This window comes from Lethenteron reissneri, chromosome 66 (genome assembly GCF_015708825.2).
Source record: "Lethenteron reissneri isolate LAM-NWPU_2019-01 chromosome 66, ASM1570882v1, whole genome shotgun sequence".
NCBI lineage: Eukaryota > Metazoa > Chordata > Hyperoartia > Petromyzontiformes > Petromyzontidae > Lethenteron > Lethenteron reissneri.
Window position 1 is genome coordinate 3,721,746 of NC_083844.1, and position 23,490 is coordinate 3,745,235.

General features: G+C 55.0%; 3 protein-coding genes across 3 annotated transcripts in view; all 3 read left to right on the forward strand.

Annotated features, from left to right (window-relative positions):
- The window catches only part of LOC133359921 (glycogen [starch] synthase, muscle-like), a 52,633-nt gene extending 39,340 nt beyond the window's left edge, over positions 1-13,293 (forward strand). The window contains exons 8-11 of the mRNA XM_061578481.1: positions 713-723; positions 5,134-5,297; positions 10,384-10,464; positions 10,920-13,293. Coding sequence (XP_061434465.1) covers positions 713-723; positions 5,134-5,297; positions 10,384-10,464; positions 10,920-11,378 — 715 coding nt within the window. The 3' untranslated portion in view covers positions 11,379-13,293. The remainder of the gene's footprint in view (positions 1-712; positions 724-5,133; positions 5,298-10,383; positions 10,465-10,919) is intronic.
- LOC133359975 (uncharacterized) overlaps positions 1-23,490 on the forward strand; it is a 341,563-nt gene that overhangs the window by 258,957 nt on the left and 59,116 nt on the right. The gene's annotated exons all lie outside the window — the stretch shown is intronic.
- Positions 21,479-23,490, forward strand: part of LOC133359922 (uncharacterized PE-PGRS family protein PE_PGRS54-like) — a 53,823-nt gene continuing 51,811 nt past the window's right edge. Inside the window, exon 1 of the mRNA XM_061578482.1 lies at positions 21,479-21,954. The gene's annotated coding sequence lies outside the window, so the exon portion shown is untranslated. The remainder of the gene's footprint in view (positions 21,955-23,490) is intronic.

Below are 23,490 nucleotides of genomic sequence, written 5' to 3' on the forward strand. Positions count from 1 at the left end.
CCAGGTTGGCGACGGCGCGCCTCTAAGGCCGATTTTGCTTCCTCCTCGTCACGCGTGCCAAAACGCTGATCGAGTCGGCGCATCAGCTCCTCTAGCTGTGTCTGTGCGCTCGCGGGTAACGCTTCTACAAAATCGACTGCCCGCCCATCAAGATTCATATTAAGTTGACGTACTGCCTGCGCGTCCGTCCATCCATTAATTTCCTTGGCCCCTAAGAGATTGCGGGCGAATGCCTTCCACGAAGGGGCCCCCCGGCCGGTAAATATTAGTCTTATTTTAGCGTGAGGTAACGCGGGGGTCCGTACCGCTTCCGACACCAATTTGTGGGGGTCGCTAGCCCCCGAGATCCCTCCCTCGATAATGCTAACGGCCGGGCTAACATCATCAAGCGCCCCCCCGCTGCTAAGCGAACCGCTGCTAGGTTCCCTCACCCATGGTGTGGGAGCCGTCGCCCGAGGATTCCCCTCCACCGCGGGTCCGCGTAGCAGGCATGGTTAATTACGTACGCGCACACCCACACACAGCTCTGCACGGCACTCACCCAACACTGACCACTCACGTTAGGGTCGCGCACCTGTATTACACACGTCGTGAACGTGCGCGCACACACATACAGCTCCACACGCGATACCCACTCTTGCGCCGCTCTGCGCCGCGCTGGCCGCTCACGTTACGATCGCGCACCTGGGGTACGCCGATTACGCACGCCAAGAGCTTACGCAAGTAACGAGCACACGCAAGCGGGGCACACGCCGACACAACGACTCAAGTTGCCGCCGCCGTGCGCGCGAGACAAACCGTACAACAATGCGCAGCCGATTACGCGCTCGAGCCGCGGGGTTGGGGGTCAGGGACCCACCACCGCGCCGCACTTTACGCAAGTAACGAGCACACGCAAGCGGGGCACACGCCGACACAACGACTCGTCCCCTCCCGCACTTCGCGCGTGCACGTCAACACAAGTATCGTACAAGGACGATTCTCCTCTCACACGGCTGCGTAGGCACGCCAACACACAAAAGTGCTCTCCCCGGGCGTTAACACACACACCTACGTACCCGCACAATCGTACAGAGACCACGGCCTTTACGCATACAACGACCACACACCCGCGAATGCAGTGCACGCTAATACCACGTTCAAAAACACCCAACAACACGGTTTTGTTACTACGCTCGAGATTTTATTAGCCCTTGTTAACCCACCGAGCCACCCGTGTGTGTGTGCGGGCCAGCAAGGCACTTCTAACCCACTCTCTGGTGGCGTGCAGCCCTATTCTATGCTGCACTCTCTGTTAAACCGCTTTCCTCCTCGTCCTTACCCCGAACTAACCCTCTCCTACGGATCCTACTCTCCGCTCTGAGGTGTTGTAAGGCGCGTAATACGATACCGTCTGTAGTTCTTGGTGACCTTGCGGCGCTCAGATCGTCCTGCGGACAATCTAGCGGCTCACCCGATGACTCCCTTGTCGCTGACTCCGTGTCCAAACTCCAGAAGAAGAGACCCCCTACTGCCCCTGCGTTTTCTTTTAAACTATCCACATCAAAGGCTAGGTGCCCCCGTCCCGACCGCCTTGGTCTCTCGACCAATCCTGAGCCTAGGATTTCCCGCCCTTTTGCGATCCCGCCGGCCTTTGACCTTTTGAGCAATCAGTAGCCCCGGGTCCTGATCCCAGCTATCCGCCTTGCTGACCCGTGTTTGTGTTTGTATGCGTTTCTAACTGCGGGGCTCTCTGAGCTCGCCGTGGTCAGTGCGATCTCAAATCCGCCCACGGCGCCGCAGTGTTACTTGGCCTGGGAAGGGTCCTGTCCAATTCCCTGGCCCTGAGAAACCGTGGGGTAACCCCCCGAGGGGGCCCTCGGGTGAAAACTCAGGGTAGGTGACCCGACCACGAGGCCCTACGTGGGTGCGGGTGCGTGCTTATGTGGGGGGGGGGGTGATGGGGGGCAGTGCGGTGGTGGAAGCCGGGCGGCTCCCTGGCTCGGCAGAGCGGCCCCGTCGCTGTGGCACCACATAATCATCACTGGTGTTAGCCGTCAGCGGGAATAGAACCCGTGTCGCCAGGTTCGTAGTGCAGCGTAGCGCTAATCACTACACCACCGCTCCCCACACACTAACACAACAACAACAACAACAACCGCCATTCGCCACTAAGTGGCGGTGACGTCACCACGATGCTTGTGCCAGGCCAAGTGCACCTTGAGGCCACGTGAAGTGTCGAAAGCCCGCTGGCAGGAGGTCACGGGGCAGACCCAGCAGGTGCCACGGGTCGACTGACCGAGATGACCGAGATGACTGGCTGATGCACCACCTGTGCCCCCTACTGTGCCAACTTGCTGTGCTTTAGCCACCCGGCGCTCCGCTCGTTGTTGTGAGCGTCGCTCCTCCGCCCTCCGTTGTTGTTGGAGGGCGACTGCCTCCAACTGCCCAGTAGCGTCCTTCACGAGCCTCCTCCACTGAGGCCGATCTTGACACCGCTGGTACCAGTCATCGGCAAGTCCACTCAGCTCCACGTCCTCCTGTACCATATCACTCCATCTCTTCTCCAGCCCGTGCCGCGCCCGTCTAGCCCCCTCGATCCGGCCGAACAAAAGCTGTTTAGGCATGCGGTGGCTGGGCATGCGGGCTACATGACCCAGCCAACGCAGCCTTGCCTGCCGGAGGAGCTCACTGATGGGACTTTGCCCAGATCTTTCAAGGATTTGTGAGCTCCTCACACAATCCAGCCTGGTTAAACCCAGGATGGATCGTAGGCAGGCCAGCCTAAATGTTTCCAACCGGCGAAGATGCTCCACCAGGGGGGTCCACGTCTCGCAAGCGTAGAGAAGGGAGGGAATGACCGTGGCCGAGAAGACCTGAAGCTTCGTGCGGAGCGACAGACCAGGTAGCTTCCACACAGCGTTACGCAACCGATGAAAAGATATTGCCGCTCGACTGATTCGGAGTGAGACCTCTGCTGATAGACTGGAGCCGGTCATAAGCACACTGCCCAGGTATGGGAAACTCTCCACTCTCTCCACAACTGCCCCATCACCAATTGGGAGTTGTGGGGGTGGAGTGTCCGATGGTACAAAATACCCAGGCAGGTGCTTAGTTTTGGTGGGGCTGATGGTAAGGCCCCACCTCTTAGTGGCACGCTCCAGTCTCAGCAGCAGCGTCTCCAACTCCTCCTCTGAGTGAGCAGCTATTACCAAATCATCGGCATACATAACGTGGTTGACCAATAGGGAGCCATCCCTTGATCGCACCCGGGCGTCGATCAGCCTCCCATTATATCTGTACCAAATGGAAATTCCCCCGGTACAGCTATTGAAGGCTTCACGAACTACGCGGTCAAAATAGATGTTAAATAATGTGGGAGCCAGAGGACATCCCTGTCGCACCCCAAGGTGTACAGGGAAAGGCTCCGACTCCCGGCCACGTAGTTTTACCCGGGCCCGCTCACCATCATGAAGGTCCTTAATGATCGTGAGCAGAGGGTCAGGGACTCCGAAAGCACGAAGAACAACCCAGAGCCCAGGCCTACTGATGGTATCATAGGCCTTGACCAGGTCAATAAAGCAGAGATGTAGGTCTTTTTGGAATTCCCTACACCTCTGCTGTAGCAGACGGACAGAAAATATGGCATCTGTGCAGGACCGCCCTTTCCTGAAACCGCATTGGGGCTCCGCAAGCCTCTCCTCAGCGTGCCTAGCAAGGCGATGTTGAATAATCCTTGCCAGGACCTTACCCGGCACACTGAGGAGTGAGATGCCCCTGTAGTTGTTACAGTCGGTACGGTCCCCCTTCTTAAAGAGGGGAACCACCAGGGCATCCTTCCAGTCCTGCGGAACCCGTCCAGTGGTCCAGACTGTTGTTATGATGTCATATAGGGCAGTCTGTGCACAAACGCCACCCTCCCTCAGCATTTCGCTTGGGAGATCATCTCTGCCCGATGCCTTCCCTGGTCTCAGACTCCGGATCGCCCTCAGTACTTCCTCAACAGCTGGCACCTCAGCCAGCCACTCACAGGGGGTGACCTCTTCCAATATTTGAGGCACTGCAGCCTCAGCAGGGTTATCACCACTTTGTGCCATGATGTTTTCCTGGCTGAGAGAATTTCCCTCCCCCAGGACCTCACAGAAATGCTCAGCAAATCTGCAAACCTGTTCCTGTGGGTCGGAGATTGGATCACCGTTTTTTCCTCTAATGATGGTAATAGGTGTGGCGCTGCAGGTTACTTTTTTGATGGAGTTAAATAGTGATTTGTGATCACGGGCCACTGAGGCAGACTCCATCTCCTCAGCAACTCGCGACCACCACCCATCCTTACAGCGCCTTACGGCTCTCCGAACTTCTGAGCGAAGTCTGCGGTAAACCTCCTCATTCTCTGACGTGGGATGCTGTAGGCGATGAGAGTGGGCCTGACGCTTTTTCTCAATTAACCTGAACACCTCCTCTGTCAGCCAGGGTTTCTGGGGAGGTCTGGACCGCGTACCCAAAGCAGCCATTGCAGCTGCATGAGTCACAGTCTTAAACCTCGCCCATTTCCCCTCGACATCAGGTGGAGTGGGGGACGATGCCAACCCCAGCTGCAAGCGATGATGAAATTCTCGCTTGCAACTTTCATCAGCTAACTGAGACCAGGCCACTTTTGGTTGGAATGGGATCCTGGGTGTACACACACACACTAACACACACACTAACACCCACACACTAACACACAAACACACTGACACTTACACACTAACACACAGACATCAGTTCTTCAACCCACACCAACTCAGCTGCTCACAAACCTCCCCTGTCCCCCCTTGCCCCCCTCCTTGCCCCCCCTTCTTGCCCCCCCTTTCCCCCCTTGCCCCCCTCCTTGCCCCCCCTTGCTCCCCCCTCCCCCCCCGCCCCTCTCCTTGCCCCCCCCTTGCCCCCCCTTGCCCCCCCTCTCCCCTTGCCCTCCCCCTTGTCCCCCCCCTGCCCCCCCTTGCCCCCCCTTCTTGCCCCCCCCTTGCCCCCCCATCCCCCTCCTTGCCCCCCCTTTCCCCCCCTTGCCCCCCATTGCCTCCCCTTGCCCCCCTCCTTGCCCCCCCCTTGCCCCCCCTTGCCCCCCCTCCCCCCCTCCCCCCTCCCCCCTTGCCCCCCCCTGCCTCCCGCCAGGCATCTACATCCTGGACCGCCGCTACCGCTCTGCGGACGAGTCGTGCAACCAGCTCACGTCCTTCCTCTACAGCTTCTCGCAGCAGACGCGGCGGCAGCGAATCATCCAGCGCAACCGCACCGAGCGTCTGTCCGACCTGCTCGACTGGAGATACCTGGGCAAGGTACACGGGGAGAGGGGTGGAAGGGTACACGGGTAGAGGGGGTAGACCTAGGGGGTAGACCTAGGGGGTAGACTTAGGGGGTACACCTAGGGGGTAGACCTAGGGGGTACACAAGGGGGTACACGAGGGGGTACAGCGGATCATCCAGCACAACCGCACCGCAAGTGACTGTCGGACCTACTGGACTGGAGATACCTGGGCAAGGTACACGGGGGGGGGGGGGGAGCAGAGGGGGTACACCGTTAGAGGGGGTAGACCGAGGGGGTACACCAGGGGGTACAGCTGGGCAAGGTACACGGGGGGGGAGTGGAGGGAGGGTAGATGGAGGGGGTACACCAGGGGGGGTAGGCAGAGGGGGTAGACAGATGGAGGGGGTACATGGAGGGGATCGACGGAGGGGGGGGGGTAGACAGAAGGGGTACATGGAGGGGGTACACGGAGGGGGTCGATGGAGGGGGGTTAGACGGAGGGGGTAGACGGAGGGAGCCATGCTCGGGTAGGGGGAGGGGTGGTAGGGGAGGTTTGGTAGATACCAGTTTGTGTCGATGTAACTGTGTCTGTATCTACCTAACTGTGTGTGTGTAGCTGTGGTTGTGTAACTCTGTGTGTGTAGTTGTGTTGCATGTAGCTGTATTTGTGTTACTGTGTGTCGTTGTGTATGTGTCTGTGTGTAGCTGTGTGTGTAGCTGTATTTGTGTTACTGTGTGTGTAACTCTGTGTGTGTCGTTGTGTATGTGTAATGGGTTCCGGAGACACTTGTAGAGGTAACTTCTTTATTACAATACAACACTCCAACAGTCCTGATACTCTGTTACAGCTTAGGTACACAGCCTAGGTACACAGCCTAGATACACTACTCTGGCTACGCTCTGGGGTCCTCCGGCTACAATTACCCTAGGGGAGGCTAATTGGACTCTGGCTTCCACGGAACTCGCCCTTACAAGGACGTAGAGCCGGGAGTCCCAGAATCCCACCACTGGCCCCCACAGCATCCCGGCCCTTACAAGGACAAGCGGGACGAGGGGGTACAGGGTCCTAAGCTGGCTGGCTGGCGGGTCTTGGGTCTTGAGCTGTGACTGCCCCGATCGTCCAGGGAGCTGCCCTTTTATGCCTCGTCCCCAACGAGGGGTGGGGTTGTGTGCGCCCCCAGATGTCCCACAGAGCACACACAGCCCCCCCCCCCCCCCCCCGTTGGTGGCGCCAAGGGGCTTAACTGTCTGGGGTGCCTGGAATCCTAGCGCCTGGTGCCGAGGGCTTAGCTGCCTAGGATCCCAGAGCCCCCAGCAGCCCCTCCTCTCTTGGGCTGGCACAGTGGCCCCTCTTATGGCACTACATATGTGTCTGTGTGTAGCCGTGTGAGTAGCTGTGTTTGTCTAGCTCCTCATTGGGGCCGGACGGCAACGCTGTGGTGGGCAGTGCCATGGGGGGAGGGCCAATTGCGGTTGGCCATTCCCCTCGTGGCGTTTGTAGCCACCACAGCGGCCGGAGGGGGCTCTGGATGGGTGTGAGGGGCTGGTAACCCCTCCACCTTCAATCAATTTACCACTGTCCCTGGGGGAACAGGCGTCTATGACGTTTCCTGGCCAAACCCCATTTGGCGGAGCCAGGAGACTGAATCCTTACCCTCGGGGTTCTTCCAGAAACAGCAAAAAGCCACTGTGTGTGGCCACGTGTAATGTTCGAACGCTCACCGCGGAGGAGAGGCTGCCACTCTTCTGTCGGGAGCTGGACCAGTACCGCCTGGATCTCTGTGGTATTTTGGACAGACGGTGGACCGGCTCTAGCTCCTGCCACCATGAGGGGTGGACAGTCCTCTACTCGGGGCAGGAGATTGCCAAACAACAGGGAGTAGCTCTTCTTCTGAACAAAAGAATGAAGGGGGCGTGGGAGAGTGGTGTTGAGGTGTGGAAAGCTGTAAGCTCCAGGCTACTGTGGGCTCACCTTCCCATCAACCAGAGGTGAGGAATGGTGGTCGTGGTTACTTATGCCCCCACTGAAGACGAACGGCCGTGGAGGGATGCAGGCAAGGCCGTAGAGTCATATGCCTTCTATGACCTCCTGTCACAGGTGCTCGCTAAAGTGGCCCCTCAGGATACAGTCATCTTGTTGGGTGACTTCAATGCCCGAGTTGGTGATGATGCTGGCACCTGGTCTGGAGTGATTGGAAGGCATGGGCCAGGTCAGCTCAATGACATCGGCAGGAGGCTGCTAGGCTTTTGTGCAGTCCATGGGCTTGTAATTACCAACAAGCTGTTCCGGCATCGGCCCATCCACACAACATCATGGATGCATGGCGGGTCCAAGCAAGAACATCTGCTGGACTACATAGCGACGGAACAGCAGATGCAGGCCCATGTCCTTGACACCAGGACCTACTATGGAGTTGATCTGTCCACTGACCATCGACTTGTCATCTGTAAGATGTGCCTGCCATTCTTCCACTCCGATGGTGGGTGTATGCCCAGGACCCCATTCAAACCTATAGCGGCCTGGTCTCGGCTAGCTGATGAAAGTTGCAAGCAATAATTTAATCACAGCTTGCAGCTGAGGCTTGCATCGTCTCCCATTCCTCCTGATGTCGAGGGGAAATGGGCGAGGTTTAGGACTTTGGCTCATGCAACTGAAATGGCTGCCTTGGGTACACGGTCCAGACCTCCCGAGAAACCCTGGCTGACAGAGGAAGTGTTCAGGCTGGTTGGGAAAAAGCGACAGGCCCACTCTCATCGTCTACAGCATCCCACGTCAGAGAATGAGGAGGCTTACCGCAGCCTTCGCTCGGAGGGTCAGAGAGCCGTGAGGCGCTGCAAGGATGGGTGGTGGTCACAGGTTGCTGAGGAGATGGAGTCTGCCTCAGTGGCCCGCGATCACAAATCCCTCTTTAATTCCATCAAAAAAATTACTTGTCGTGCCACACCTATCACCATCATTAGGTGAAAGAACGGTGATCCAATCTCCGACCCCAGATTTGCTGAGTATTTCTGTGAGGTCTTGGGGGAGGGTAAATCCCTCAGCCTGGAAAACATCATGGGGCAAAGCGGGGATTACCCTACTGAGGCTGCGGTGCCTCAAATATTGGAAGAAGTATTCACTTTCTGTGAGTAGCTGGATGAGGTGCCATCTGTTCAGCAAGTACTGAAGGCGATCCAGAGTCTGAGACGAGGAAAGGCACCGGGCAGAGATGATCTCCCAAGCGAAATGCTGAGTGAAGGTGGCGTTTGTGCACAGACTGCCCTACATGGCATCATAACAGTCTGGACCAGTGGACGGGTTCCACAGGATTGGAAGGATGCCCTGGTGGTCCCCCTCTTTAAGAAGGGGGAAAAGGGGGGACCGCACAGACTGTAACAACTACAGGGGCATATCACTCGTCAGTGTGCCGGGAAAGGTCCTGGCAAGGATTATTCAACATCGCCTTGCCAGGCACGCTGAGGAGAGGCTTGCGGAGCCCCGGTGTGGTTTCAGGAAAGGGCAGTCCTGCACAGATGCCATATTTTCTGTCTGTCTACTACAGCAGAGGTGTAGCGAATTCCAACAAGATCTACATCTCTGCTTTATTGACCTGGTCAAGGCCTATGATACCATCAGTAGACCTGGGCTCTGGGTTGCTCTTCATGCTTTCGGAGTCCCTGACTCTCTGCTCACGATCATTAAGGACCTTCATGATGGTGAGTGGGCCGGGTAAAACTACATAGCTGGGAGTCGGAGCAATTCCCTGTACACCTTGGGGTGCGACGGGGATGTCTTCTGACTCCCACATTATTTAAAATCTATTTCAACCACGTAGTTCATGACGCCTTCGATGGCTGTACTGGAGGAATTTCCATCTGGTACAGATACAATGGGAGGCAGATTGATGCCCGGGTGTGGTCAAGGGACGGCTGCCTATTGGTCAACCATGTTATGTATGCCGATGATCTGGTGATTGCTGCTCACTCAGAGGAGGAGTTGGAGATGGTGCTGCTGAATATGGAGCATGCCACTAAGAGGTGGGGCCTTATCATCAGCCCCACCAAAACTAAGCACCTGCCTGGGTATTTTGTACCATCAGACACTCCACCCCCACAACTCCCAATTGGTGATGGGGCAGTTGTGGAGGGAGTGGAGAGTTTCCCATTCCTGGGCAGTGTGCTCATGACCGGCTCTGGCTTGACAGCAGAGGTCTCACTCCAAATCAGTCGAACGGCATTATATTTTCATCATTTGCGTAATGCTGTATGGAATCTATCTGGTCTGTCGCTCCACACAGAGCTTCAGGTCTTCTCGGCCACATTCATTCTCTGGCTTCTCTAAGCTTGCAAAACGTGGACCCCCCTAATCTTCGCCGGTTAGAAACATTTAGGCTGGCCTGCTTACGATTCATCCTGGGTTTAACCAGGCTGGATTGTGTGAGGAGCTCACAAATCCTTGAAAGATCTGGACAAAGTCCAATAGGTGAGCTCCTCCAGCAGGCAAGGCTGCGTTGGCTGGGTCATGTAGCTCGCATACCCAGCCACGGCATGCCTAAACAGCTTTTGTTTGGCCGGATCGAGGGGGCTAAACAGGCACGGCACGGGCTAGAGAAGAGATGGAGTGATGTGGTCCAAGAGGATGTGGAGCTGAGTGGACTTGCCGATGACTGGCACCATCGGCCTCTGTGGAGGAGGCTCGTGAAGGACGCTACTGGGCAGTTGGAGGCAGTCGCCCTCCAACAACAACGGAGGGCGGAGGAGCGACGCTCACAACAACGAGCGGAACACCGGGTGGCTAAAGCACAGCAAGTTGGCACAGTAGGGGGCACAGGTGGTGCATCAGCCAGTCATCTCAGTCAGTCGACCCGTGGCACCTGGGTCTGCCCCGTGACCTCTTGCCAGTGGGCGTTCGACACTTCACGTGGCCTCAACGTGCACATAGCCTGGCACAAGCATCGTGGTGATGTCACCGCCACTTGGTGGCGAATGGCGGTTGTTCTTGTGTAGTTGTGTGTTTGTAGCTGTGTGTGTAACTCTGCTTGTGTGTAGCTGTGTCTCACTATGTGTGTGCTCGCTAACAGCACTTGCCCCAACAGTCTGTCAAGGCTTACAGGGAATCTTTGTCTGTGTGTGTGTAGTATTATTCCCACGCTCGACACATGGCCCTGGCCAAGGCGTTTCCTGACAAGTTCAAGTACGAACTCTCTGAGTATGAGGAGGTGAGTCTTCCTCTTCTCCCTCCCTCCACTCCCTCCACTCCCTCCACTACTTCCCTCCCTCCCCTTCCTCTCTCCCTCCACTCTTTCCCTCTCCTCCCTCCACCCCCTCCACTCCCCTCCCTCCCCTCCCCTCCCTCCACTACCTCCCTCCCTTCTTCTCTCCCTCGACTTCCCTCCCTCCTCTCCCCTCCCTCACCTCCCCTCCCATCTCTCCCATCCCTCCCCTCCCTCCACTCCTTCCCTCCCTTCTTCCCTCCACTTCCCTCCCTCCCCTCCCTCCCCTCCGCTCCCTCCCTCCCATCACCAGTGTTGGTGGCCAACAGCGGGATTGGAACTCGGGTCGCCGGGTTCATAGTGCGGTGCGCTGACCACGTACAACCCCCCCCCCCTCCCTCTTGTCTCCTACCTCCTCCTCTTGCCCCCCCCCCACCCCTTCCCACCTCTACCCACACCAGACGTCCGGCTTCCGCTACCCCCGCCCCGCGTCGGTGCCCCCGTCCCCGGCGGTGTCGCGCCCCTCCAGCCCGCGGGGCAGCAGCGCCGGCGGTTCGGACGACGGCGGCGGCGGCGGCAGCCCTGGGCCCTCATTGTCGGCCAGGGGGAGCCGCTCCGGGGACGACGACGACGACGACGACGAAGACGGCCGCAGCGAGAGCGGCGTGGGCTGCGACAACGGGGAGTTCGCTCGCGACGACAACGACGTCGACGACGAGGAGGAGGAGGAGGGCGACTGCTACAGCGGCGGTGGCGGACGACGAGGTGGAGGTGGGAGAGGGCGAGGAGGAGGAGGTGGTGGAGCGGACGACGACGAAGAGCACTACGACGAGGAGCTGGAGGCGGAGAAGGATCGACGCAACATCCGCACGCCGCTGGGGTTCGGCCCCATCAGAGCGACCGACTCGCTCGCTCAGTAGAGAGCGGCGGGGAGGGGTGGGGGGCAGGGGCGGAGATGTCACCATGACAACCGCCACCACCACCGCTGGAACCACCGCAGCCATCACCGCAAGCACCACAACCACCACAACCACCGCCACAACCACCGCCATCACCACAGCCACATCCACTGCGACCACCACAACCATCACAACCACAACCGCCACAACCACCGCCATCACCGCAACTGCCACAACCACCGCCATCACCACAGCCACATCCACTGCAACCACCACAACCACCACTACCACCACCAACATCACCACAATAGTTAAAATAGTTATAATGGCTACTGTAGTAGCGTTGCGATGGCTAACGCGTGTGTGAGTGTGTGTGTAGTTAACGCGTCTGTTTGGTGTTGAAGTGACCGCAGTAAAGCAGAGTTAAAATGCCAGCCGTGGCCGTGACGACATTCTAACATCTTAGGGTTTAAAATGGCCACCGTTACCTAGCGACAATCTACTGTCATGGGGTTTAAAATGGCCGCCGTTACCGTAGCGACAATCTACTGTCATGTGGTTTAAAATGGCCACCGTTACCATAGCGACTATCTACTGTCATGTGGTTTCAAATGGTTACCGTAGCGACATTCTACTGTTGTGGTGTTAAAATGGCCGCCACTGTAGCAACATTCTACTGTCATGGGGTTTAAAATGGCCGCCGTTACCGTAGTGACTACTGTCATGGGGTTTAAAATGGCCGCCGTTACCGTAGCAACATTCTACTGTCATGGGGTTTCAAATAGCCACCGTTACCATAGCGACTATCTACTGTCATGGGCTTTCAAATGGTCGCCGTTACCATAGTGCAGTCTACTGTCGTGGAGTAATGAATGGTTACCGTAGCGACAATCTACTGGTGTGCAATTTAAAATGGCCGCTGTTACCATGGCGAAATTCTACCGTCTTGGGGTTTAAAATGGCCGCCATTACCATAGCGACAATCTACTCATGGGGTTTCAAATGGTTACTGTCGCGACATTCTACCATCTTTGAGTTTAAAATGGCCGCCGTTACCGTAGCGACACACTGTCATGGGGTTTACGTGGGAGTACAAAAATGGGGCTGCTACTGTAGTAGGGGGGGGGGCGAAACATCTCTCGCATGCGCGTGTGCGTGTGTGCACACGTGAGTGGCGTGGCGGTTACCGCTGCGTCGCGCTCTGGACCATGGTGACCCGGATTCAATTCCCGCACACGGCCACCACCGCCAATGCCGGCCACGATGATTTTCTAAACCAGTACCTGGGAGGGCCTCCCCTGCCCCTCTCCCGGTCAACTCAGCCCCGTCAAACGAGTGAGTCGGTGCGGCGCTATGCAGTAGTATGGCCCCCGCTCATCGCCATGGCAATGAGCGCCTTTGAGTGCGAGCACAAGATGGAGACGTCGGACGTGTTTGCCTCGCATCTGTGCGTCTGTCCGTGCGTCCATCTGTGCGGTCGTGCATCCGTCCGTGCATACGTCTGTTCGTGCGTGCGTCCGTGCGGTCGCCCGTCCGTGCGTGCATCCGTGTGCGGTCATGCGTCCGTGCGTGTGTCCATGCGGTCATGCGTCCGTGCGTGCGTCCGTGCGTCCATCCGTGCGTGCTAAGATAAAATAAAGTGGAGTGGGCGGCACGACTGAAACTCTCCACGTAATTCAACATCGCTCGTACCGTGACCGAAATCCACCCAGAGATGTTGACTACCTCGCCGTGTACGCAGGAGGTTTGTGGATTTGATCCTGACGCTGACGATGCCTGCTGCTGTATATCTGGAGTTTGTGTGTTCTCTCTCTTTTTCCATGTGGTCACGTGGATTTTTTCTGCGGATCCTCCGATTTATCCTTCCACATTTAGAATCGTGCGTTTAGAGTATTTGGTTGCAATAAATTTCCACGTGATGATGATGATGCTGATATCAGTCACTTCGTTGAGCTGCGATCATTTGTGATAGCCAGGCTCCATAGCTCGGTGGGCCTTAGCTGCTACAAATAAAAAAGAGTTTAGTTTATAGTTTAGTAAACACGGCCGCCTTGAACAAGTGAGTAGGTGGGTGAGTGATTGGGTTGAGTGTGTGGGTGAGTGAGTGGGTGCGTGAGTGATTGATATGGGTGGGTGAGTGGGTGATTGGGTTTCAGTTAATTAGTAGGTGAGTGAATTAGTGAATAAGTGCATGAGTGAGTGAATAGGTGAGTGAGAGTTGGTGAATAAGTGAGTGAGTGGGTGAGTGAGTGAATAATTGCGTGAGTGATTGAGTGAGTGAGTCGGTGAGTGAATGAGTAAGTGTATGAGTGGTGTAGTAAGTGGGTGGGTGAGTGGGTGGGTGATTGAGTGAGTGTGTGATGCCGCCGCCACGAAGCCGTTCGGCAGGCGCCCCATCCCCGACCTCGCCACCACCAAGCAACGGAGCCAACCCCTCGCCCCCCGCACCTCACCTCACATGAACACACCCGCACGCATTTTCCCCCACCCATAGAGCTGGAAAGGGAGATCACCTGATCGGCCGGTTTTTATCCGAGAAACCCTTATCGGGATTAACTCTCACGGTTTCCGGCGATCAGGGAATTGGACGACCTCCCCCGTGCTACGTTGCGCCGCGGCGCTGCGACCAGCCTTAATATTGTGTGGTCGCGGCGTGGGGCATTCGGCCACCGCGGTTGAGGCGCATCCCCTCACACACACCCCCACGGGTCGACGAGACAGGCGGAGGAGGGAGGGGACAGCATGAATAGCGGGACCGCAGGGGCTCTTGCGCATAGTCATGGAGGGTTGGGATCATTACGCTTGAGCGCGCAGGCCCCATTGTTAGGAAGGGTAAGGGATTAATTAGGATTTACGCTGCGCACGCCGCTCACTGATTAGCATATCAAAAGCGCCCGGAACCGCCGTGCGCGTGCTCGAGGTGCGCGAGCCCATTGTTCAGCGCAGCATCCTTTTGAGGTAGGGAGGATAAATAGGGGGCGCAAAGGGGAAATCAGGCTCTTCTCTCCAGCGCCAGGCGACAGGACGCTTTCCATTCCAGCGACCCGAACGTCCGTGAGACGCATCGAGGCACGCTGCGAGTACGGGATCAATGAACCGCCGTGGGCATCTAATAGGGAGTAAGAAGGTGAAGTAGGATAATAGCCGATGGATAGGGAATAGGTACAGGTTTAGTGGAATAGGCCAGCCTCGTCGACTCACTGATTCAACATTAGTTACCAGGTAGCAGGTAATAAATCATTAATAGCGAAGCGTGGCCTCGCGTGATCTTGTCGAGCAGTGTGAGCGTGTGGGTGAGCGTGTGTACACAGTGGTTCGCCACGTGAGTGAGCGCCGCGCGGAGCAGAGCGTGTGGGTGCGCGGGTGTACACAGTGGTTCGCCAGGTGAGTGAGTGCCGCGGGGAGCAGAGCGTGTGGGTGCGCGGGTGTACACAGTGGTTCGCCAGGTGAGTGAGTGCCGCGGGGAGCTGTGTACGTGAGGGCAGCGTCATCCGCCCTCCGACCCCTGACCCCCGTTAAATAGCGCGTGATCCGTGGAGAGACAACGCAGCGTTTGCAGGTGAACGAGAGCGGTCGGCGAGCTATGCCTCTCACACGAGCTCGCGGAGGGACGGACCAGGGAGGGGAGCCGTCGGGCGATGAGCCCAGCGACGGCAGCAGCTGCTCGCAGAGCAGCGAGGGGTCGGCGCACGGCAGAGCCCCTGCCATAAGCCCGGAGCACGGAGGGACTTCGGGGGCCAGCGACCCCGACAAGTGACTGAGTGGGTGAGTGAGTGAGTGGGTGAGTGAGTGGGTGAGTGAGTGAGTGAGTGGGTGAGTGAGTGGGTGGGTGGGTGAGTGAGTGGGTGACTGAGTGAGTGAGTAGTGCGTGAGTGGGTGAGTGGGTGGGTGGGTGAGTGGTGTAGTGAGTTGGTGAGTGAGTAAATGGGTGAGTGAGTGGTGTCATGAGTGGGTAGGTGAGTGAATGGGGACTGCTCCACTTGGGACTCCCCTCCCCCCCCCCCCCCACGGCATATCTCTCCCCTACTTCTAACAAATATCTCGGCTCAGTTCAATACAAAGCCGTGCCAACGTTCGTCTCTTCTCGTTGCTGCTCTGCCATTGGAGACGGGGGAGACATTGTGGAGGTGGTGAGTAGGAACTCACAACATTTGGGGCGCCACGGGTGGAGAAATGTTAATCACCTCGCCTGGTCTACAGGAGGTCGCGGGTTCGACCCCAACCCTGACGCCAGCTGCTGTATGTTTGGAGTTTGCATGTTCCGGTTTTTTCCTCCACATTTATAATCAACGTCATGCGTTCAGAGTATTCATCCGGTCGTAATTGTCCGTACGATGAGCGATCGTTTGTGATAGCCAGGGACCACTTCTGAAAACGAGCTGCACAGCTAAGTGGGACCTTACACCAGGAAAAATGAACATAGTTTAGTTTTAGTGTGCGTCTCTCTGGGTCTATGTGGTTCTCTATGAGATGGGTCTCTGAGTATGGGTCTATGAGTATGGGTTTCCGTGGGTTTATGTGGTTCTCTGTGAGATGGGTCTCTATGAGTATGGGTCTCTGAGTATGGGTTTCAGTAGGTGTATGTGGTTCTCTGTGAGATGGGTATCTACGAGTATGGGTCTCTGAGTATGGGTTTCCGTGGGTTTATGTGGTTCTTTGTGAGATGGGTCTCTATGAGTATGGGTCTCTGAGTATGGGTTTACGTGGCTCCCTGAGTATGGGTCTTTATGAGCATGGGTCTCTGTGGTTCTATATGGTTCTTTATGAGATGGATCTCTGAGTATGTGTCTCTGAGTATGGGTTTCTGTGGGTCCCTGGGTATGGGTCTCTATGAAGATGACTTTCTGTGGGTATGGGTCTCTATACAAATACTTACACGATCCGGGGGTATAAATACCCATGGGATTCCACGTTCCTGTTAACCATGACGTCACAAAGAAAAGGAGAGAGAAGGCGGGGCGTGAGAGAGAGGAACACCCAAGGGAGAGCGGTGACATCACCGGATGAGGCGGGGCGATCGGGGCGCTTCCTGGTGGGATTTGGAGTGGAGTGGTCGCATGCAGTGTGAGCTCGTGCGTAAAATCAAGAAGAGTGTGTCATCTCAATCTTCGTCTAGTGGACTCATTACAACTGGTGGCAGTGGTAGCATCGCGACGATGCCTCGGCGTGGTAACCGAAAGGACCCCGACTGAGATCCCAGCGATCTGGAGACAGCAGCACGGTCTACAGACGGAGTCGGGACGTCTCCTCGAACCATAAGAAGACGGCGAAAGGCGAGGAGCGACTCGTCTGAGAGCCCTCCACCCTGCGAGAGAAGGAGGCCCTGGGTGGACCGAGTCGATCAACTCATGGAGGCGGTAACGCTACTCCTACAACAGTTGCGGGAAGGCAAGATGGCTGGTCAGGAAAGCTTGTACAAGATGCGATCGACGACATGTTAAAAGATGATATTATTTCGCCATCCACGAGCCCATGGGGCAGCCCCTATCGTCCTGGTAAAGAAACAAGATGATTCATTGCGGTTTTGCGTCGACTTTTGTCGACGAAATAAGGTCAAGATAACGGACGCCTATCCGCTACCGCGGATTGACAAGTCCTTAGACTTCTTGGCGGGCGCCAATTACTTTTCTACATTGGACCTATCATCTGGGTTTTGGTAGCTACCGCTGGATGATGATTTAAAAAAACAAGACCGCCTTTAGGACACCTCAGAAGTTATTCCATTTTAACTGTCTCCCCATGGGATTACAAACGGCCCCAGCCACATTCCAGCAGCTCATGGAACTAGTACTAACAGGTCCGAAATGGGACGTTTGCCTGATATATTTAGACGACGTAAACGTGTTCGGACGATTCTTCCAAGAACACTTACACCGACTGAGGTTGGTTTTCTCACGTATCAGGGAAGCACAATTTAAACTTAAGCCTTCTAAATGCCATCTGGCACAGCCTTCTGTCAGATACCTGAAGCACATAGCCAACGCAACGGCAGTGGCGACTGATCCAACCCCCGTATCTGTGTCAGATGTCAGAAGATTTATAGGTTTTGTTTCCTACTACCGTCGATTCGTACAGAATTTCGCAGCCATTGCAAAAGCAGTTCCAATGGGATATGGAAGACGCTCCTCACAGATGCGCCACCACTGGCATACCCAGATTTTTCATTGCCTTCACGCTAGATACGAATGCAAGCGGTGAGCATTGGGGATATCCTATTTCAGGTACAATTGGGGAAAGAGGTAGTGATTCCGTATGGCAGGCAGGCATTGTCATCCGCCAAACAACGCTACTGCGTAACCAGGAGGGAACTCCCGGCCATTGTGCATTTTGTTGCAACAGTTTCGCCCACACCTATACGGACGGAGATTTGCAGTGAGGACTGACCACGCAGCACCTCAGTACTCGTTACGTATTGACCAACTCTCTGGCCAGATGGCCAGGTGGGTTGAAAGGCTGCAAGAATTCACCTGTGAGGTGGTCCACAGGAAGGGGTTTCGCCACACCAATGCGGATGCTTTATCTCGTCTTCCAGAGGCAGGTACTTGTGTGTGTGTGTTAAGGGGTCACCCAGGTGTAAACCACTCTCACTTGACGCGGTGTGCCTCACTGCACCTGTGCATGTACGGGAAGGCAAACCAGATACTCCCCTGGCCGATCGAGATTTGGGGTCAAGCCGAGAGGAGTGGCAGCGATTGCAATGGGAGGATGAGACGCTTGAACGAGATTGGCCTCCAATGGCGTCAATATTCATAGATTTTTCGGTAAAGTCACGTAGGTAAAATTTTTTTATTAATAAAATAAAAATAAAATAAAAATCACGACGTTTCAGAGGCAACACAAGCTTCCGTCTTCAGGTGGAACCGTCACAGCATGATAGCTGTATCCTGTATCCACATGAAGACGGAAGCTTGTGTTGCCTCCGAAACGTCGTGATTTTTATTTTACTTTTATTAATTTAAAATGTTTACCTACGTGACTTTACCGAAAAAACCTAAGTATATGAATCCTTGCAGTCACGAAAGCTTAAAATCTAGAAATATTCATAGAGTACAAAGGGCTGCTGATGCGTTGGGAGATCGACGCACAGTCCTACTGTGTTGTCGTGCCGACCTCCATTCATAACAGAGGTTAGTAGCGGAGGTGCATGGCTGCTGCCTCGTGCATTTTGAGGAGCTGAAAACATTCTCTACTATTAAGGCACATTATTATCTTTCGCCGAGCATGATGGTGGATATCCGCGCATCAGAGGTCGCAACCGGGTACCCGATACCCGTACCCTACCCGATACTCGGCTACCCGTACACGGCCGGGTACGGGTACGGGTACCCGTTTGCGACCCTGGTGCGGCCGGGTACGGGTACAAGTAGACCGTGAGTCACTGGTGAGTAACCGTTTGTCACTCATTTCCCAACGTCTTGTCTCTTCTCACAATTCAAGTTCCTACATGGCTTCATCCCAGAGGTCGCAATTTGGTACCCGATACCCGTACCCTACCCGTACCCGACCGGTTATGGGTAGGGTACGGGTAAGGCCGGGTACGGGTACCCGTTTGCGACCCTGGTGCGGCCGGGTACGGGTAAGGAATCAAAACCCGTTGGCAACCTCTGCCGCGCATGGACGGCTTCATGTGTAGAATGTGCGTGGTGAAAGCTGCCAGCACACCTGATCAAAGTGCCCCTACAATCAATAGAGGTTTTGCGAGAAGACTAATTGGTGGCCTTGGATGTATAGGGACCCCTACCTCGCACCAACAGGGGTCACAAATGTCTACTAGTAGGGTCGAGTACTTCACGTTGTGGCCGGTGGCGTGACCCCTGGCGGATCAAACCGCTCGGTCAATAGCAGAAGCCTTTGTACGCGGATATGTTATGGATCAAGGGGCCCCTGAAAAACTTCTAACTGACCAGGGTAAAACATTTTCCTCAAAACCAATACGAATTTAGGTAGAATGCCTAAATCGCAGCATCACATCCATGCTGTGTCAGGTGTTCAATGACACCCAGACGGACTGGGACTTACACATAGGCGGGGCCTTGGCGGCATATTGGTTGGTCCTGCATGCAAGTTCACTTGCTTGCTTGCTTGCGTGCTTGCGTGCTTGTTTGCTTGCTTACGACCGTGCAAATCTTTCGGTCGTTTTTTAACCCACTTCCCGTGATCCAATCGAGCTGACATTTTGCACACAGACTCGTTGTGTGTGACAATTTATTTTCGTGAAAATTTTTTTCCAAAATTTTACACTGTTTAGGGAATTTTTTTAAAATATTTATTTACCAATTGCTTAATGGTGGCAGATAATCATCTGACCCATAGGTGGCAGCCATCTCAAGCCAGAGGACGAGAGGACTCTAGCCGCCACGCATATAAAGGATTTATAGTGAAAAACTTAGTTTTTACGGGTTAATTATTATTATTATGGTAAGGTGCGGCTTGACACTACGGCTAGTCTACATAACAAAGGATTGAGCCTTTGTTATGGTAAGGTGCGGCTTGAGACTACGGCTAGTCTACATAACAAAGGACTGAGCCTTTGTTATGGTAAGGTGCGGCTTGACACTACGGCTAGTCTACATAACAAAGGACTGAGCCTTTGTTATGGTAAGGTGCGGCTTGAGTCTACGGCTAGTCTACATACTCCCACTCATCACTAACCACACCCAAATACCCAGGTTTCGTCACCTCACGGCTTAACCCGCCCTTTGTCCACGCCTACTTTAGACAAGACCCCCTCCTTTTTTTCTTCTTGGTTCTTTCGGTAAAGTCACGTAGAAGGGAAGTAATAACATAGTAAAAATAAAACATAATTAAATAATATAATAATATCACTTATTATGTTTTTTATTATTTAGTAAAAAAATAATAAAAATAAAACATAATAAAATAAAATAATAATATTTTTTTATGTTTTTATTATTTAGTAATAAATAATAATAACAATGAAACATAATAAAAAATATAATTATATATTTTATTATGTTTTATTTTTATTATTTTATTACTTCCCTTCTACGTGACTTTACCGAAAGAACCAAGAAGATGAATCCCTGCAGTCACGAAAGAAGCTTCAAATCGAAAAGACCCCCTCCCTTTACTTCCACCACGCCTACCTACCCAGCTCTCGACCAATCACAACCCCGCAATCCTTCCCCCCCCCTCTCTCTACCCCCACCTCTTTTATAGCCCCTCCTCTGCAATGACGCCCCCACCTACTCAGGTTCCATCCAATCACAGCCCCCCGTGCTTGCCGCTAAGCTCCGCCCTTCGCCTCTCCCTCTCCCCCCTAACCCATTCACTCTCCCCACCTACCCAGCTCTCGTCCAATCACAGCCCCGTGCTTCTGAACCTCCCCCCAACCACACCCATCTATCCAGCTCTCGTCCAATCACAGCCCCCCCGTGCTTTCAGTTAAGCTCCGCCCTTCACCTCTCCCCCCCCACCCAACCCACTGACCACGCCCACCTTCCCAGCTCTCGTCCAATCACAGCCCCCCCCGTGCTTTCAGTTAAGCTCCGCCCCTCACCTCCCCTCCCACCCAACCCAGTGACCACGCCCATCTTCCCAGCTCTCATCCAATCACAGCCCCCCCCGTGCTTTCAGTTAAGCTCCGCCCCTCACCTCTCCCCCCCCACCCAACCCACTGACCACGCCCACCTTCCCAGCTCTCGTCCAATCACAGCCCCCCCCGTGCTTTCAGTTAAGCTCCGCCCCTCACCTCCCCTCCCACCCAACCCAGTAACCACGCCCACCTTCCCAGCTCTCATCCAATCACAGCCCCCCCCGTGCTTTCAGTTAAGCTCCGCCCCTCACCTCTCCCCCCCCACCCAACCCACTGACCACGCCCACCTTCCCAGCTCTCATCCAATCACAGCCCCCCCCGTGCTTTCAGTTAAGCTCCGCCCCTCACCTCTCCCCCCCCACCCAACCCACTGACCACGCCCACCTTCCCAGCTCTCATCCAATCACAGCCCCCCCGTGCTTTCAGTTAAGCTCCGCCCCTCACCTCTCCCCCCCCACCCAACCCACTGACCACGCCCACCTTCTCAGCTCTCATCCAATCACAGCCCCCCCCCCGTGCTTCCAGTTAAGCTCCGCCCCCCCCACCCCGCCCCCCGTGACAATGGCGCGCGCCGCGGGTCACGTGACTCCCCGCGCCGCCGCCGCCGCGCGCCGTTAGGGGCGCCGCTCACACCGCGAATTCAGCTCCCGCGAAAAACGCCGATCAACAAACAACAACAACAAACAACAACAACAACCAGGAGACAGAGAGAGAGACTGAGGGAGACAGCGAGCGAGCGTCTCCTCACAGCGCAAGGCGAGCGGGCGCGCGAGGGGAGCGAGTTTGAGTTGAAGCCTGCGGTAGGCCTCGCGTTGTGGCTTCGCGTCTTCCCACCGTAGCGACAACGCGCAGTTCACGCGTCTCTTGTTATTATCGCCACTTCTACTGCTGCTACTACTGCTGCTACTGCTGCTGCTACTGCTGCTACTGCTGCTACTGCTGCTGCTAACGAGCAAGACTCGTTGGGGTGGGGGGGGGGTCATCGTCGTGGTGCTGCTGCTGCACGAAGCGTCGTGAGGGGAGAGCATCGCGAGACTGGCGGTAGGTCAACGGCAGCGACGCGCCTCGTGTCTCTCTCGTCTCTCTGTGTGTGTGTGTGTAACACAGGGTGTGTGTGTGACACTGTGTGTGTGTAACACTGTGTGTGTGTGTGTAACACAGGGTGTGTGTGTGTGTAACACAGGGTGTGTGTGTGTGTAACACAGGGTGTGTGTGTGTGTGTGACACAGGGTGTGTGTGTGTAACACAGGGTGTGTGTGTGTGTGACACAGGGTGTGTGTGTGTGTGTGTGACACAGGGTGTGTGTGTGTGTAACACAGGGTGTGTGTGTGTGTGACACAGGGTGTGTGTGTAACACAGGGTGTGTGTGTGTGTAACACTGTGTGTGTGTGTAACACAGGGTGTGTGTGTGTGTAACACTGTGTGTGTGTGTGTGTAACACTGTGTGTGTGTAACACAGGGTGTGTGTGTGTAACACTGTGTGTGTGTAACACAGGGATGTGTGTGTGTAACACTGTGTGTGTGTGTAACACGGGGTGTGTGTGTAACACTGTGTGTGTGTAGTAACACTGTGTGGGGTGTGGAACACTGTGTGTGTGTGTGTGACACAGGGTGTGGTGTGTGTATAACACAGGGTGTGTGATGTGTGTGACACAGGGTGTGTGTGTAACACAGGGTGTGTGTGTGTGTGTAACACTGTGTGTGTGTGTAACACAGGGTGTGTGTGTGTAACACTGTGTGTGTGTGTGTAACACTGTGTGTGTGTGTGTAAACACAGGGTGTGTGTGTGTGTAACACTGTGTGTGTGTGTAACACTGTGTGTGTGTGTAACACTGTGTGTGTGTGTAACACAGGGTGTGTGTGTAACACTGTGTGTGTGTATAACACTGTGTGTGTGTGTAACACTGTGTGTGTGTGTGTGACACAGGGTGTGTGTGTAACACTGTGTGTGTGTGTAACACAGGGTGTCTGTGTGTGTAACACTGTGTGTGTGTAACACTGTGTGTGTGTGTAACACTGTGTGTGTGTGTGTAACACTGTGTGTGTGTGTGACACTGTGTGTGTGTGTAACACAGGGTGTCTGTGTGTGTAACACTGTGTGTGTGTGTAACACTGTGTGTGTGTGTAACACTGTGTGTGTGTAACACTGTGTGTGTGTGTAACACTGTGTGTGTGTGTGTGACACAGGGTGTGTGTGTAACACTGTGTGTGTGTGTAACACAGGGTGTCTGTGTGTGTAACACTGTGTGTGTGTGTAACACAGGCTGTCTGTGTGTGTAACACTGTGTGTGTGTGTAACACAGGGTGTCTGTGTGTGTAACACTGTGTGTGTGTGACACAGGGTGTGTGTCTGTGTGTGTAACACATTGTGTGTGTCTGTGTGTGTATAATACTCACACACTGTGTGTGTCTGTCTGTGTGTATAACACTCACACACTGTGTGTGTCTGTGTGTGTGTAACACTCACACACTGTGTGTGTCTGTGTGTGTAACACTCACACACTGTGTGTGTCTGTGTGTAACACTCACACACTGTGTGTGTCTGTGTGTGTGTAACACTCACACACTGTGTGTGTG